At 42.3% G+C, this 18,110-nt stretch overlaps 1 protein-coding gene across 1 annotated transcript in view; it reads left to right on the forward strand.

The window, feature by feature from the left end:
• Positions 1 to 13,131: 13,131 nt before the first annotated feature.
• LOC135509209 (guanine nucleotide-binding protein G(i) subunit alpha-1) overlaps positions 13,132 to 18,110 on the forward strand; it is a 76,289-nt gene continuing 71,310 nt past the window's right edge. The window contains exon 1 of the mRNA XM_064929674.1: positions 13,132 to 13,575. Coding sequence (XP_064785746.1) covers positions 13,458 to 13,575 — 118 coding nt within the window. The 5' untranslated portion in view covers positions 13,132 to 13,457. The remainder of the gene's footprint in view (positions 13,576 to 18,110) is intronic.

Consider the following 18,110-nt stretch of genomic DNA (forward strand, 5'->3'; position numbering starts at 1 on the left):
GTCACGCGTTTGTCCTCCTCCAGAATCCTCCTGTGATCGATGGCCACCAGGTTTAGCAAGGTCAGAGCGTCGGTCAGCAGGGCATCTTTCACCTCCCAGTCCAGCTGAGAGTCTGTGGCGAAGCTGGGGGAATGGTTAACCTGCAGGGGGTGGAGTGTGTTGGGGCAGCATAGAGTAGTGATTTGAACAAGTTTAGAAGAAGCAGGGTTGGCTCAATTCTTAGCTGAGACAATTAATTGATTAGAAATAGAGATTGATCTTGAAAATAGTGCACAGTAATTCTCCTTAGCACCAGCACAATTTATCCTCATGAGGACCGGCAGATGATCGTACGGCATGGCTTAACCATACTCATGACTCTTGTGTCTTCCCTAACAAACCCACAATTGGTGTCAGAAGTGGAATCCATGCATAACACCACCCACCTCCAAGAGCCAGGGCTTGAACTTGGCATCCAGCAGGACGTCAAAACCCAGGATCTCAAAGCAGGATCTGGGCCCCAGCTGGCTGGGGAAGCCTGTGAGGCAGTTCTGCTTCAGGGTCAGGTGGGCAGCAATCAGAGCCTTAATGACCACGTCCTCCATGTTGCTCCACCCATACTCGATTGGATCAGTGTTCTGTCACTCATGGGGACACTACGTCACCGCCAAATCTAAGGGTAGAGTTTGAAAATTCAAGTCCTTTGAGTGCTGCCATAGAGTTACATTAGAAGTGCCCAACCAAAAAGGCTCAAGGTCATGGCCACCTATAAAATGGCGTCAAATCACATTATATCTACAGTAACTTTGATTCGACTGATCATGTCAACATCATACTTTAAAAATCTTAGCTAGCAACCTAGCCATCATCATCATGAATCAAGTTGACAGTCCACTGTCAAATCCTTTTTAATCCTTGTCATATGAAGAGAAATAATGAAGAGAAATTATAGATAAAACATATTGGTGCTCTTCAGCCATTGGACATAAACATTACAAAACAAGTTGTAAATCGCAAATTCAACAATGAGTGGTTTGGAAGGTATCAGTGGCTAACTGCAAGCATTGCAAGGCAATCACTAGCCTGCTATTCAGTGGAGTGGGTGTGTGGTCCCAAGTCTGGGTTCAAGGGTCTCTTTTCCAAGCTTAAAATGATAAACATTCAACATTGGCCATGCTGTCAATCCAGCTTGACTTCTGAGTCACTCAGAACAACTGGAAAATCAGTACTGGGAAATCTGACACGAGTGAGTTCTAGACAACTGGAAACTCAGAAAAAAAAACTTGGAAAAAACATTTTGAACGGTCATCCAACTCGGAATTGCAAGTCTTTCTAAAGCTACGAGCTGAAGATCATTGACGTCATCATGATTCAACCCTGTTTTTTTCTGAGTTCCCAATTGTCTTGAAAGGACCATAAATGCAGAGAATGACAAACTTTGATGACAAACTTTGCTCACAAAGGAAATTTGCCGCCATGCCACAACAAGGTTTTAGGTTCATGATATAATGGAAACGTTATACATTACCCTCTCTCCCGCATTGACATGAATAAGTATATTTCATATTCTTAGAACCCAATAAAGGTGAGTCCAAAAATGTATTGTATGTTGCTGCATAAATTAGGTAATACACCAGGGAGATATGTATATTGTAGCTAAGAAAGTAATACTAAGTGTATGTTGTGTAGTAAGCTGTTAGTAGCCCATGTCCCCTTTCCCCTCTTAATTTCGCCTACTGTTCTGACTTGGTGGTGCACATGTAGCCTATAGCCTGTTTTAGAGACATTTTTATTTTATTTATTTAATTTAACCTTTATTTAACTTAACAAGTCAGTTAAGAAAAAAATACTATTTACAATGATGGCCTACCAAAAGGCAAAAGGCCTCCTGCAGGGACGGGGGCGGGGATTTAAAAAAATAACAAAATATGAATATAGGACAAAACACATCACAACAAGAGAGACAACACTACATAAGAGAGACCTAAGACAAAACATAGCAAGGCAGCAACACATGACAAAACAGCATGACAGCAACACAACATGATAACAACATGGTAGCAGAACAACATGGTGGCAGCACAAAACATGTTACAAACATTATTGGGCACAGACAACAGTGCAAAGGGCAAGAAGGTAGAGACAACAGTACATCACGCAAAACAGCCACAACTGTCAGTAAGAGTGTCCATGATTGAGTCTTTGAATAAAGAGATTGAGATAAAAACTATCCAGTTTGAGTGTTTGTTGCAGCCCGTTATAGTCGCTAGCTGCAGCGAACTGAAAAGAGGAGCGACCCAGGGATGTGTGTGCTTTGGGGACCTTTAACAGAATGTGACTGGCAGAATGGGTGTTGTATGTTGGAAAAGAGGGCTGCAGTAATAATCTCAGATAGTGGTGAGTGAGGCCAAAGAGTGTTTAATAAATAAGCGTCAACCAGTGTGTCTTGCGACGGGTATACAGAGATGACCAGTTTACAGAGGAGAATAGAGTGCAGTGATGTGTCCTATGAGGAGCATTGGTGGAAAATCAGATAGCTGAATGCTAAAGAACATCTAGCCACTCGAGATCACCCTTACCTGTCGATCTAAAAATGATGTCTCCGTAATCTAGCATGGGTAGGATGGTCATAGATGAAACCAAGTCTAGATTTAACTTTAGCCTGCAGCTTTGATATGTGCTGAGCGAAGGACAGGGTAGCATCTGCCCACACTCCCAAGTACTTGTATGAGGTGACTACCTACAGTTGAAGTCGGAAGTTTACATACACTTAGGTTGGAGTCATTAAAACTCATTTTTCAACCACTCCACAAATTTCGTGTTAACAAACTATAGTTTTGGCAAGTTGGTTAGGACATCTACTTTGTGCATGACACAAGTCATTTTTCCAACAATTGTTTACAAACAGATTATTTTTCACTTATAATTCACTGTATCACAATTCCAGTGTGTCAGAAGATTACATACACTAAGTTGACTGTGCCTTTAACCAGCTAGGAAAATTGTAAAAAATTATGTCATGGCTTTAGAAGCTTCTGATAGGCTAATTGACATCCTTTGAGTCAATTGGAGGTGTACCTGTGGATGTATTTCAAGGCCTACATTCTCATTCAGTGCCTCTTTGCTTGACATCATAGGAAAATCAAAAGAAATCAGCCAAGACCTCAGAAAAATAATTGTAGACCTCCACAAGTCTGGTTAATCTTTTGGAGAAAGAAATTTACAAACATCAGAAGGTACCACGTTCATCTGTAGAGACAATAGTACGCAAGTATAAACACCATGGGACCACGCAGCCGTCATACTGCTCAGGAAGGAGATGCATTCTGTCTCCTAGAGATTAACTTACTTTGGTGCGAAACGTGCAAATCATTCCCAGAACAACAGCGAAGGACCTTGTGAAGATGCTGGAGAACACAGGTACAAAAGTATCTATATCCACAGTAAAACGAGTCCTATATCGACATAACCACCTGGCTACCCCTACCCCGGTCAAGAGCACTGCACTCCCCACAGCAGCTCGCCCAAGCCTTCCCCATTTCTCCTTCTCCCAAATCCAGTCAGCTGATGTTCTGAAAGAGCTGCAAAATCTGGACCCCTACAAATCAGCCGGGCTAGACAATCTGGACCCTCTCTTTCTAAAATGATCTGCCGAAATTGTTGCAACCACTATTACTAGCAACCTCTCTTTTGTGTCGTCTGAGATTCCCAAAGATTGGAAAGCAGCTGCTGTCATCCCCTTCTTCAAAGGGGGGGACACTCTTGACCCAAACTGCTACAGACCTATATCTATCCAACCCTGCCTTTCTAAGGTCTTCGAAAGCCAAGTCAACAAACAGATTACCAACCCCACCATACCTTCTCCGCTATGCAATCTGGTTTCAGAGCTGGTCATGGGTGCACCTTAGCCACCCTCAAGGTCCTAAACGATATCTTAACCGCCATCGATAAGAAACAATACTGTGCAGCCGTATTCATTGACCTGGCCAAGGCTTTTGACTCTGTCAATCACCACATCCTCATCGGCAGACTCGATAGTCTTGGTTTCTCAAATGATTGCCTTGCCTGTTTCACCAACTACTTCTCTAATAGAGTTCAGTGTGTCAAATCGGAGGGCCTGTTGTCCGGGCATCTGGCAGTCACTATGGGGGTGCCACAGGGTTCAATTCTTGGGCCAACTCTCTTCTCTGTATACATCAATGATGTCGCTCTGGCTACTGGTAAGTCTCTGATCCACCTCTAAGCAGACGACACCATTCTGTATACTTCTGGCTTTTCTTTGGACAACCCTCCAGATGAGCTTCAATGCCATACAACTCTCCTTCTGTGGCCTCCAACTGCTCTTAAATACAAGTAAAACTAAATGCATGCTCTTCAACCGATCGTTGCCTGCACCTGCCCGCCCGTCCAGCATCACTACTCTGGACGGCTCTGACTTAGAATATGTGGACAACTACAAATACCTGGGTGTCTGGTTAGACTGTAAACTCTCAAATCTAGAATTGGCTTCCTATTTCACAACATAGCATCCTTCACTCATGCTGCCAAACATACCCATGTAAAACTGACCATCCTACCGATCCTCGACTTTGGCGATGTCATTTACAAAATAGCCTCCAATACCCCACTCAATAAATTGGATGCAGTCTATCAAAGTGCCATCCGTTTTGTCACCAAAGCCCCATATACTACCCACCACTGCGACCTGTACGCTCTCGTTGGCTGGCCCTCACTTCATACTCGGCACCAAACCCACTGTCACGTTCTGACCATGGTTCTTTTGTGTTTTCCTTGTTTTAGTGTTGGTCAGGACGTGAGCTGGGTGGGCATTCTATGTTTTGTGTGTCTAGGTTGTTTTTCTGTGTTCAGCCTAGTATGGTTCTCAATCAGAGGCAGGTGTCGTTAGTTGTCTCTGATTGAGAATCATACTTAGGTAGCCTGAGTTTCACTGTGTTTTTGTGGGTGACTGTTTCTGTGTCTGTGTTTGTTCACCACACAGGACTGTTTCGGTTTTCCCATTTATTGTTTTGTATTTTTGTAGTGTTCTCGGTTATCGTCTTTATTATAGATGTTGAACACTAACCACGCTGCATTTTGGTCCTCCTCTCCTTCAGCGGAAGAAAACCGTTACACCCACTGGCTCCAGGTCATCTACAAAACCCTGCTAGGTAACGTCCCCCCTTATCTCAGCTCGCTGGTCACCATAGCAGCACCCACCTGTAGCACGCACTCCAGCAGGTATATCTCTCTGGTCACCCCCAAAACCAATTCTTCCTTTGGCCGGTTCTCCTTCCAGTTCTCTGCTGCCAATGACAGGAACGAACTACAAAAGTCTCTGAAACTGAAAACACTTATTCCCCTCACTAGCTTTAAGCACCAGCTGTCAGAGCAGCTCACAGATTACTGCACCTGCACATAGCCCACCTATAATTTAGCCCAAACAACTACCTCTCCCCCTACTGTATTTATTTATTTTTCTCCTTTGCACATTCTTCCACTGCAAATCTACCATTCCAGTGTTTTACTTGCAATATTGTATTTACTTTGCCACCATGGCCTTTTTTTGCCTTTACCTAACTTATCTCACCTCATTTGCTCACATCGTATATAGACTTCTTTTTCTACTGTATTATTGACTGTATGTTTGTTTTACTCCATGTATAACTCTGTGTTGTTGTAGGTGTCGAACTGCTTTGCTTTATCTTGGCCAGGTCGCAATTGTAAATGAGAACTTGTTCTCAACTTGCCTACCTGGTTCAATAAAGGTGAAATATATATTTTTTTAAATGACTGAAAATGTATAAAACACCATTTACTCAGTGGATGAAATATATCCCTGTATCAGTCCTATTTGCTGTATAAACCATGTATTCCATGTTAATGGGCCTAGCTGTTTCTCACTTACTTGTATCCCAACAATCATATGAGGGACTTTACAAAAGTAGTTAGAGAAAAATGGTTATGGAGAATGTGAAAAATGCTCCACAAAATGGATCCATGTAGAACAGTCTGGTTTTCCCTCTCAGCACAATGAGGGAACGAGACTCTGCTCATCTCCATAGTTATTCTGTAGCCGGAGGATGTTAACCTTTAAAACTCTGTCGTCTTGACCTTCACCATGTTTGACGTAAACTGCCCCAGTCTGAGTGTGACCTTACCCTGATGGAATTACTAGAGGGAATAATGGCCTCCACACTCAAACAATTACACACCAAAAATCGAACAGGCTCATATAAGGCACTTAAATATAATTCAGGCCGAGAATGGAAGAGCTCACATATCATTCTCATGTTATTCTCGTCCCGAGTCATGGTTAATAGTAGCATATTACATACTATTCTGTACAATGTGACATAGTAATCTGACATCCTATCAGATTGTGCCTCAGTTTTGGATATGGATCTTTGTAGTTATGTCTCAAATATGCACACAATACAATTCATACATAACAGATGAGTAAGTAAAAAAAGGGGTTTAGTGTTTCCATGCTGGGGTCTCTGCAGAGACTCCTACTGACCACAACACAAGCATGTCTGCAGATTCCACCCCATTTGTCACATCCACTCCCGCTCCCCCTTACCGTAGCTTGACATCACCGGCCTACTAACCACCGGTCTTGGCGACCCATCTTTACTCACACCTGGCAACCATCATTACGCACACCTGCGTCTCAATTTCAGTCACACCTGGACTTCATTACTCCCTTGATTACTTACCCTTTATATAGCACTCTTTTGTTATCAGTCATCAGGTAGTATTGTTTGTTTCTATCTCAGGCTCTTCTATTGTTTTGTATCGCTCCATGTTCGTTATTAAACTCACTGCACCTGCTTCGTGACTCCCTGTGTCTACTTTACACCATTAGACTCCACACCGGTGGAGGATGCTGAGGGGAGGACGGCTCCTAATAATGGCTGGAATTGAGCGACTGGAATGGCATCAAACACGTGGAAATCCTGCTCCAGCCATTACCATGAGCCCGTCCTCCCCAATTAAGATGCCACCAACCTCCTGTGCTCCACACATCATTATTACCATGTAATTGAATGTATCTCTGATTACATTGTGTTTATTGTAGGTGATCAGTCATTTTTATTACAGTAAGCATTTTATTCAAAGACCTCGTCTCTCTTTGGTGACAAACAATGCTAAACGTTGGCCCATTCTTTTTCTTTGGTCTTTTAGACACAGAGCATTGATCATCTGAAGCATTAACCAGTATTCAATGATGGCAGCACAATGGTATATGATACCCAGAACCATATTTAGAGCTACTGTATCTGATGCCTGTTTATCACTGCCATATCATTTGAGAAGGGCAGCTTTATGGTATGTCTAAAAGGGACAGTGACTGGACGGTTGACAAATCTGTTGGGATGTAAGCGTGCAACCTGAGGGTTGCTGCTGATATCACTGTCTCAGGTGCTATATACTGCCAATGTGCCCTTGAACAAGAAATGTAGCCCATCAACTGCTCCAGGGGAGCATCTCTGTCTGCTTCCATTCTTGTGTATGTGTAGACTGTGTCCCAGGGTGCTGGGTATTGTATTGTGACAAAACAAATGCACATTGCCATTCAATGAATGATAAATGTCCAAAGGTGCATCATGTTTTGCTTTCTGTCACAGTGTTTGTGTAACAGAGGTAGTTTCTCTGATTCACTTTTATGCCTGAGACCTTAAGACATGTGATAGCTGCCATCTCTTACACCTAGGCTTAGTATCAGTGGGTTAATAGTCTTGAGCTATGTAGATTTCCTAGATTTGATAAACGGTTGGTTAGAATAGTCAGAGGATTGATCTAAGCCTACCAATCAACTAAATGTCAGGCCTTGGGTTTCTCTCCCTTTTATTTTCTGTTGGGTTTCTACCTGGGATTTTCATTGCATTATTGCCCAAAGCAAACTCGTGTGTTTGTGACAGTGCCTTTCTGTAGGCTGCTCTTTGATAAATATGTTATGTGACTATGAGTGACATAAATTCCAAAAAGTACCTTTTACTTTTGGACGAAATCTGTTCCTGCATCAGTTCTATTAGCCATATAGGCAATAGGCACTGAAGCAGTGTCATTCCATAATAAACATATGCAAGAGGGCCATAGGCTTCAGAATTGTTTTTATACCTTGAAGGGTAAAACTTTTTTGGGTTCCCTGTAGAATCCTTTTCACAGAGGGTTCTACATGGAACCCAAATGGAACCCACCTGGGTGCTCCTGTGGGGATGGCCAAAGAGCCTGTTTGAAACACTTTTTTTCTAAGAGTGTACTACTGTGTTGTGTGTACATTCATAAGCTTTAATGAATGAGCTTTAAGAGGTAAAAGAGTGGACATGTCACATGATCAGTATAAAAGAGATGCAGTAGTGCCGAGGGGGCATGAGCTATAATCCAAGGCTTAGTGATACACACACACATCCCCAACGCACCAGAGTGTTTTTTTGTTGTCTAAGTTCAAGAGTGGTGCTCTGGGTTTCATTCTATGGTGGGATGCCCCTTTATTACACATTTCCCATGAAAAATGATGGTCCACTTATCTGTGTGTGAGGAAGAAAAGACCCGTGAACAAAGCAGTGCTCTCCTGTTTGACTCTATATGGAGAAATGCCCCAAGGTGCCAAAGGAAATGAGGTCACTCTAATTATCCACAGCATCTGATTGCAGTGCGGCCACATTTAACTTCAGACTTCCTCTTCAAAAGAAAAGATAAAGCCGGCCTCGTATTTCCACTAGCCACTGGCTTCTGTACTGTTTGATGCTTGTCAGTTATGCAGTGCCCGACCAGAGCGGTAACATAAGTTACCGATACGCAAGAATGTAATTGTCTTGGAACATGTGTTGCAAACATACAGGATAGGTAGCCAAACTATATATATGGCTATAAAGCAATACTGTTATGGATCATCATCTTTCTTTGTAAGATAGACACCGACAGGGAGATGAAAGGGGTGAGGGGTTTAGGCCTTCTGTTAGTATGGGTGGAATCAACCAGTTTTACAAAGCAACCCAATAAAATAAAATAGATTCTGATGATGAGAGATGTGTACTCTTTTAGGTTATAATTGGTTGGATGAATAAGTTTACAAATCAGTGAATGCATGTGATATAGGCTACATTTCACATTGACAGGGCTGTAGAAGAGCGTGTCAAGAGTTTCAAGTTCCTTGGTGTCCACATCACCAACAAACTACCATGGTCCATTCACACCAGGACAGCATGAAGAGGGCATGACAACACCTTTTCCCCTTCAGGAGACTGAAAAGATTTGGCATGGGTCCACAGATCCTCCAAAAGATATACAGCTGCACCATCGAGAGCATCCAGACCAGTTACATCACTGCCTGGTATGGTAACTGCTTGGTATCCGACTGTAAGGAGCTACAGAGGGTAGTGTGTGCGGCCTTGTTTCCAAGATTCTTGCCATCCAAGACCAAAATATTAGGTGGTGTCAGAGGAAGGCCCAAAAAATGTTCAAAGACTCCAGTCACCCAAGTCATAGACTGTTCTCTCTGCTATCGCACGGCAAGCTGTACCGGAGCGCCAGCTCTAGGTCCAAGAGGCTCCTTAACAGCTTCTACTCCCAAGCCATAAGAATCCCCCCACTTTGTTTTTACACTGCTGATACTCACTGTTTATTATCTATGCATAGTCACTTTACCCCTACCTACATATACAAATTACCTCGACTAACATGTACCCCCACATATTTACTCGGTACCGATGACCCCTGTATATAGCCTCGTTATTGTTACTATATTGTGTTACTTTTTATTTTCGTTTTTACTTTAGTTTATTTGTAAGTCTTTTCTTAACTCTATTTCTTGAACTGCATTGTTGGTTTAGGGCTCGTAAGTAAGCATTTCACAGTAAGATCTACAGTTGTTATATTTTGGCGCATGTGACTAATAAAATTTGATTTGATTTGACCTGCTGCCTAGATCAGAGTTGTCTTTCAGCGACTTCACTGCCATCTAGTGGATAATTGTTTAAGTGTTTTAGTACTGACTGGACACCACCAGTTGACAGCAGAGATGGGAGTCAGACCAAGACCTGACCAAGACCAGACCTGACCTGACCAGACCAAGACACAGCCTCTTGACACAGAGAGACCTACAAGACCCTGTTTATCAAGACAAGACCCAGACTTAGACTGAGGTGACATCCTCAGTTCCAAATGCTCACCAGGCTGTTGTTCATCTTATTAACAAAGAGGTGTAATAGCTTTGCACTCAAAAAGATCAGGGATAGCGTTTCAGCTTTACCGCCTTCTTCAGTGTGTAGGTACAATTTTCTTTGAATTCAAAAAGGCATTTGTAAAGAACCACAGATGAGCAGCAGGTGCTTCTAATCAGGCTTGCCACTCTTCTGCCAATCAGGCATGTGGTTTTTCTGGAGTACCTGTATACAAATTAGTCACAAAGAAATACAGAATTATAGGGTGTGCAAGGGGCAACTCACAAATCAATCATATTACTACCACAAAGGGACATTGTTTCACAACACCATGTGATGGTGCAACTAGCAGTTCAACCTCCTAAAAGTCTGAGTTACTCTCTCAGACAGTGATTTGTTCTTATGGTAACCCCAACACACATTGTTAGTGTACTTGAATAATGACATGGGATTATGGGTATAGTTTAAACAAAATAGTTTAAAGCTGCAGTTAAATGTTTTGTGGCCAACCCTGGTTTTAGAGGCCTGTGGTTGTGAGAACTTTTGTTCCTGCTCAGCACTACATACACAACTGATCTAAATAATACACTAACCATGGTCAATTAATCATCTATTCAGATGTTATAAAGCTGGATTGGAACAAGACTGCACATACTGTGGATCCTCTGGACCTGGTTTATCCACCTCTGCTGTATAGCAAGAAGTTACTGATCCTGGAATGAGGGAGCAAAGGGGGTAGAGTAGAAAGAAAGACAGAAGAAATGGATATAGACAGAGCATCGAGAAAGGAGAGAGATTGTGAGGGAGGGTCGAGAATGAGGAATCTCATCCCTCAGTGGAAAGACTAGGTAACCCCTAAAGGAGCCCTAAAGGAAATTGAATAGAAACATATTGGGCTGCCTGTGCATTTCTTCCACCCTGTGGGACCCTGTGCACATTACACAGACGTCACACACACACACACTCTAGTCAGTCCCACGTGGAGATCATGTTCTCTTGGGAGCATAATAAGTACCACAGTGCTAGCAAGGCACTAATTTAAACTCTCCATTAACCTCACACATACACACATACTGGGGGTGCAATCACTTACTGCTAAAAGAAAGCACAACTTAACTGGAACCTTAGTGATAGGGTTGTTCACATGGCAAGCCTGTGTATAACTAAACAAGTCTCTTGCCCTGTCTTCGCCCCCTAAAAAAATGGTACAACTCCTATTCACAGATTTAACTCACGGTGTTAATCTCACTAAAAATCACAGACCATCTTTATACTTTATAACAAGTTTGTTTACTCAAACGCAAGTAGACACTGGTATGGTGTTGTAGATAATGAATTTGAGGTCTAAAAGCAGTGAATTGTCCCTTCAGATTATACATCTAATGAGGGCACAGAAATGTGTGACAACAGAGAAAAAGGAAATAAGACTTTGTGCTGAAATGTAAGCCCCTTGTGTTGAGCCCTACCAAGTCTTTGTTTTTGTCTGTGCTCTCTAATCCTGTGTGGTTGCTTAGGAAAATCTTTCCATGTGAGTGGATCAAAAAAATTCTGCCACTTGTTTGCATGTAAGGCCCCATCTGAAATGGAAATGCCATGTAAAGCAAGGAGGAGGATTATGACCATATCTCCCATTGCCTTTTTTATATATCTAAGCATTGCACCTGTGTGACTATATCTATAGTGAAGCCATAGATATATAAACAATAGAATGAAGCCACCTATTTACACAATATTTAATGGATCTGGAATATGCCATAGCTGCATATGTGAAGAACTGAAAGAGGCACAGTATTCTGAGCAAAGATGAGATAATCAAACATTCCAAATAGTCAGCTGTGACCCATTATGACTGTGGTGGTCCCCACACCACAAAGAGTTGCTTAGATTGGAACGTCCTTTGTCCATTCTACTCATTCTACTTCTATGATTTGAGGTTCACTCTCTCTGTATTCTATGACCCATTAGGCATCTGTCAGGATACAGTCATTTGAATGTCTAATCCCTCTGGATGTGGTTGGAGTGAAGAACTACCCAAGGGTTATGTCCCTTATGTCAGGGTCATGTCAGTAGGCAAGGTGTAGAAACAGTGAAACAGGAAGTTAGGCTACTACCTGAACACGTCCAATAAGAAAGCTTATTTTTGCTTTCAACCAATGGCCCTGAATAGCATCTCTGTCTGACATTATATAGGGCTGCTGTGTATAACTCTTATTATTATGGCAGTAGCTTTCAATGCAAATCCACTCCTGCTCATAAACTATGTCAGTTACTATGACAGCATAAATTAAATATGAATTAAAATCTCCACAAACACTTGCACGCAAAACATCTACTACGTATGAACACAAACGCACACATTGAATGGAATTTAAAATTTGAAATTTGGCCCAACATATGACTGTGAAACATAGGCTACCGTCTTCGGATATATTAATATTCAGATGTATTAACACTGTTTTTCAGGGAGTCTTGGGATCCATTAAAACATTACAACGTGTCATCATCTAAATGACTGAGCATCTTGACTGGGCACAATGCCCCGCAGCAGCCAACAAACAAACACACATCAGTCATGCAAATTAAGGCATTCATTAATTAACTTAATACCTAATCTCCATTAGTCTCCATTAACTCTCGATAATCCATTTTAGATTACGCTGGCTAGCCTGTCTGGATCCTCTCCATAGGCCCTACACAGTCAACCCCATGCATTTGACATTATAAAGCATATAATCACATATAAACACATTATCAACTATATTGTGAATTATTAGCATTTTCTAAATGAGAATTTAACATTGATGATGTTAAATCAATGACTATTAAAGTGCAATTGAACAGGGAAATGGACCCTCATCCAGATACTGTATCTACACTGTTTGTAGGGTATATAGTCAAATCTTTGGGCCAGCTGCCACTGTGCCGACAGAAAATACAATTTTGAGCAAAGGGCTGCGCGCTATCACGCATGCGCAGACATCGGGGACGTGAACAACGGGAAACAGTCCATTGATCAACAGCTCAAACAGGCAAAAAAACGCTGCTTAACCGTTGCTCTTTTTAAAATTGTGAAATGATCATCTGAGTACTTTTAAATCGGTATAGAAGATAAATAGAAACCACAACGAAAAGCTTTTTTGAAGGAAAGTAATTTTAGAAGTGAGGCTGAGAAACAATTTATTTGGCAAGACTGGGTGCGAGGCAAGGGCGTGTTTGAATCTCAGAGGGAGACACCCTCTTTAGCTTGTGCATGTTATTGCATTGTGTATATTTGGTCTTTTTAACTGTTACGTTTTGGGAATCGGCTTGAAGATGGGGTGTACTCTGAGCACGGATGATAAACAGGCGCAGGAGCGCAGTAAAATGATCGACAGAAATTTACGGGACGACGGGGAAAAAGCAGCACGGGAGGTTAAGCTGCTTCTGCTCGGTGAGACCAAGACTGAGTGTTGAACGAATGGTTGAATGAAAAATTAGCTAGTTCGCTAACCTTGGTTAACTAGCTAGCTATATACCCAGCTTGTGTTAACTAGTTTTATACAGGTGGTGTACAAGAGTTTGATAGCGCCAATATTGGCAACTTTTTATGAATTGAATAAAAATGAACACATTCAAATTTCTAGCTAACGTTAGCTACTTAGCTAGTCCTGTTGAGTTAGTCCAACTGGCAATGAACTAACTAAGCTTGCTAGGTAACTATCCCTAGCCTTATTGGCTAGCTAATCCCTATCCGACTAAACTCAACGATGTACAATGGAGTTGAGCGGGGATGAGTGTGAGCGGACTAGAGCTGACGTCACATACAATTGTTTTATCATATACTATTGTACTGATTTCAGCACCTAAAGAACATCCCGCAAGTACATACAACAATGTCGTGTTTAATTGCGGAAAATTCTTTGGGCGATGAAATCAGTAGTTTTTAATAAAACATACATTTTATGTGACGTATGAGCTCCAGTCCGCCTACACGAGTTGCTGCTCAACTCTATTGTAAATGGTGGAATTGAGTTTAAACGCCTAGCTAAATCCGTCTAGGTATATCAGTGACTCAGGTGTCACGGCTTACTAACGTCAATGTTAGTCTCAATGATCAGATTAACTAGGTGGTTTACATTACCTAGCTAGTAAACCAAAGTATCCTGTCTTGATTTGCACTGCCTTAGCAAAGCCGTTTGAGCTACTACAGCCAGGCTTTTCTGATTGACACTGATTTATTGAACAAAGGGCTCTCAAATTTTCAGCTGTGTGTGCACTCCGATAGCTTGAAAAATAATGGTTCATAGCTACACTATATATACAAAAGTATGTGGACACTCCTTCAAATTAGTGGATTTGGCTATTTCAGCCACACCTGTAGCTGACAGGTGTATAAAATCGAGCACACAGCCATGCATTCTCCATAGACAAACATTGGGGGTGGATGGTCTTACTGAAGAGCTCAATGACTTTCAATGTGGCACCGTCATAGGATGCCACCTTTCCAACAAGTCAGTTTGTCAAATGTCTGCTCTGCTAGAGCTGCCCCTGTCAATTGTACGCACTGTTATTGTGAAGTGGAAATATCTAGGAGCAGCAGCTGCTCTGCCGCAAAGTGGTAGGCCACACAAGCTCACAGAACGGGACCACCAACTGCTGAAGCACTTAGTGTGTAAAAATCGTCTTTCCTTGGTTGCAACACTCACTAGAGAGTTCCAAATTGTGACCACAAGAGCTGATCGTTGGAAGCTTCATGAAATGGGTTTCCATGGCCGAGCAGTGCACACAAGCCTAAGATCATCATACGCAATGCCAAGCTTTGACTGGAGTGGTGTAAAGCTTGCCGCCGGCTTGCCGCCATTGGACTCTGGAGCAGTGGAAACGTGTTCTCTGGCGTGATGAATCATGCTTCACCATCCGGCAGTCCGACGGACGAATCTGGGTTAGCCCACAGTTTTGAAATTAGATATTTAGACGAGCAGGTGTCCACATACTTTTGGTCATGTAGTGTATTTGGCAAGCTAATCTGGCTACAAAACTGCAATGAATTCATCCTATGGTTAAGTAGTCATATAGCTAGCTAGCTAGACTTGGAATTGCATATACAGTAACATAGATAGCTACTAGTATGAGCCATATGACAAATCGTAGTAGATAAAAGTATGAATCATTAAACTCTTGCTGAAAATGGATATGGCTTCTTCCACCCTCCTTTTTGGTCAGCCTGTTGCGCGCTTTGGTGTGTGTGTTCCCAAACAAGGACCAGTTGTGCTCTGAGGCGGCTGCTGTTGGTGGGATTTGGAGGATGATGGAGGCAACAGGGGAAAGAACCTCAGATCCACAAGTCCCTTCCACCAGGTGGCTGATGAGATATGTTGGCACAACTGCCATATTGCATCTCCATCCCAAAGCCCTTGCTTGGAAGTGTATTTCACCAGACTGCCAAGAACCTTGCCCTCATCCAGGCCAAGGTGGCGAGACACGGTAGTGATGACACCATAGGCCTTGTTGATCTCTGCTCCAGACAGGAAGCTCTTGCCAGCATAGTTGGTGTCCAACATGTACGCTGTGGCGTGTATGTGCTTCAGGCAGAAGTCTTCACACTTTTTGATGTATTCCAGAACTGCAGTTTCCTCTGCTTGGAGCAACAGTGAAGTGGGCAGGGTAGTACGGATTTCATCTGCAAGCAGAGTCTGAACATCTGACAGGATGGCATTGTCTCCCTCAATCTGTACAATGGCTACTGCTATAGGTTTCAGGCTGCTTACCACTCTCCCAAAATACATAATCCAGGAGGATCCTCTTGATTGGGCTGTCCATATCGGCAGACTGTGGCCAGTTCTTGGAGAGACTCTTTCCCCTCCAGGAGACTGTCAAACATGATGACAACGCCACCCCAAATGATGTTGCTGGGCAGCTTCAATGTGGTGCTCTTATTCTTCTCACCTTGCTTGGTGAGGTAGATTGCTGCTATAACTTGATGACCCTTCACATACCTAACCATTTCCTGGGCTCTCTTGTAGAGTGTATCCATTGTTTTCAGTGCCATGATGTCCCTGAGGAGCAGATTGAATGCATTAGCAGCACAGCCAATGGTTGTGATGTGAGGGTAGGATTCCTCTTAAGACCAAGCAGCCTTCATGTTCGCAGCATTGTCTGTCACCAGTGCAAATACCTTCTGTGGTCCAAGGTCATTGATTGCCTTCAGCTCATCTGCAATGTAAAGACCGGTGTGTCTGTCCCGTGTCTGTGCTCTTGTAGAATACTGGTTGAGGGGTGGAGATGTCAATAATTATTCCTTGCCCATGAACATTCGACCACCCATCAGAGATGATTGCAATACAGTATGCTTTATCTGATTTCCTTCACCTTCACTTGTAGTCTGTTCAATTCTGCATCCAGCAAATGAGTGGATAAAGCATGTCTGGTTGGAGGGGTGTATGCTAGGCGAAGAACATTCAGAAATCTCCTCCAATACACATTGCCTGTGAGCATCAGAGGTGAGCCAGTTGCATACACAGCTCAAGCAAGACATTCATCAGCATTTCTCTGACTACGTTCCTCCATTGAGTCAAACTTCTGATTCCGGGAGGACCATGAGCTGTTTCTATCGATAAGGTGTCTGATTCATCATTTTCACCTTGATAGAAGTAGAGGGACTTTTGTCAGAGGTTGCTTGTTGTGAGCGCTGAGGGCACTTGATGTACTTGGCCAGATAATTTTGCATCTTTGTTGCATGATTTGGCACAGTATTTGCAAATGTACACAGATTTTCCTTCTACAATAGCTGCAGTGAAATGTCTCCACACATCAGATAGTGCCCGTGGCATTTTCCTGTAAAAACCCCCAAATACAATTCCATTTACAGATAAATAGTTTAGCGGTTAGATTAAACAACTCATTTGTAAGACATTTTTTTTTAAATTAAACATGTATGGAAGCAGGTCAATTAACACTCAGTTAACAGGCTCAAGCAAGCTAAAAGCCCACATGGTAGCAAAAACGAACAAGTTAGAAATTATTTCCACTTTGCTGTAGGCTACTATTTACAAGTTAACAAAAAATAATGTATGTCATATAAAATATATTCACCCCACCAAGTATTGTAATCAAAACTTACCCGAAAGCATGTAGTCCTTGGCTCAGAGTTTAGTAGTGTGTGCTCAATAGCATCTCATTAGTGTGCAAGCTCTTGAGAATCAGCTGTACATGTGATGTAAGAGTGCACTGTGCATGCAGAGGGTTGCAGTTCCATTGAATTGGGGATAGTTTAACCAAAATATGCCACAAGACCTAGAATTGCCTTGTGTACCCCACAAAAAAAGGTTCACTGTCATAAGCTAACCTTTTTTGATGAATTTAAGCAAAATTCCTGGGTTAAACTTCCCATGGAAAAATTCCGGAAATTCACCTGAGAGTTTCTGACCCTTTGCAACCCTAATAGCCAGCTTCAGTTTGCCTCACATTCCAGGTCAGGCTTCATCCGTACTACAACGGTGGATATTGCTTGTAACTGAAAGAGAGGGTATCTTTCAAATTCAGCAGGCTATGGTGTGATATAGGCATTTAGAAGTGCTGTCTTTAAAAAAAATGTACTCAGGTTATCGTTAATGCAGTCTTTGGTGTGCTTATCAATGCACAAGCGCTTTTTTCTATCACTCCTATCTGTGGAACAGCTTGTTGTGTTGTGGCCATAGACGTAATCCATAAAAGGGTTGTGGAACCTGTAACACTGGCACTTTTACTGTTAGACTCATGGGTACGCTAGCAATAGCTGCCAGTCTTGACTTGAATGGGAACTGCCATCCATTATGTCTATATTTGGTTGCCACTGTTAGTTTGGCTTTCTCAGATTTCTAAATACAATCGTGTGAAAACGTAGTAATGACAGCATTTGCTTCCATACTAAATGTGTAATGTGATAGGTATTTTAACAGTAATATTTGTTTCACACATTTGATTAATAACATATTTAATCTGTTGTCT

The sequence above is a fragment of the Oncorhynchus masou genome, chromosome 22 (genome assembly GCF_036934945.1).
Source record: "Oncorhynchus masou masou isolate Uvic2021 chromosome 22, UVic_Omas_1.1, whole genome shotgun sequence".
NCBI lineage: Eukaryota > Metazoa > Chordata > Actinopteri > Salmoniformes > Salmonidae > Oncorhynchus > Oncorhynchus masou.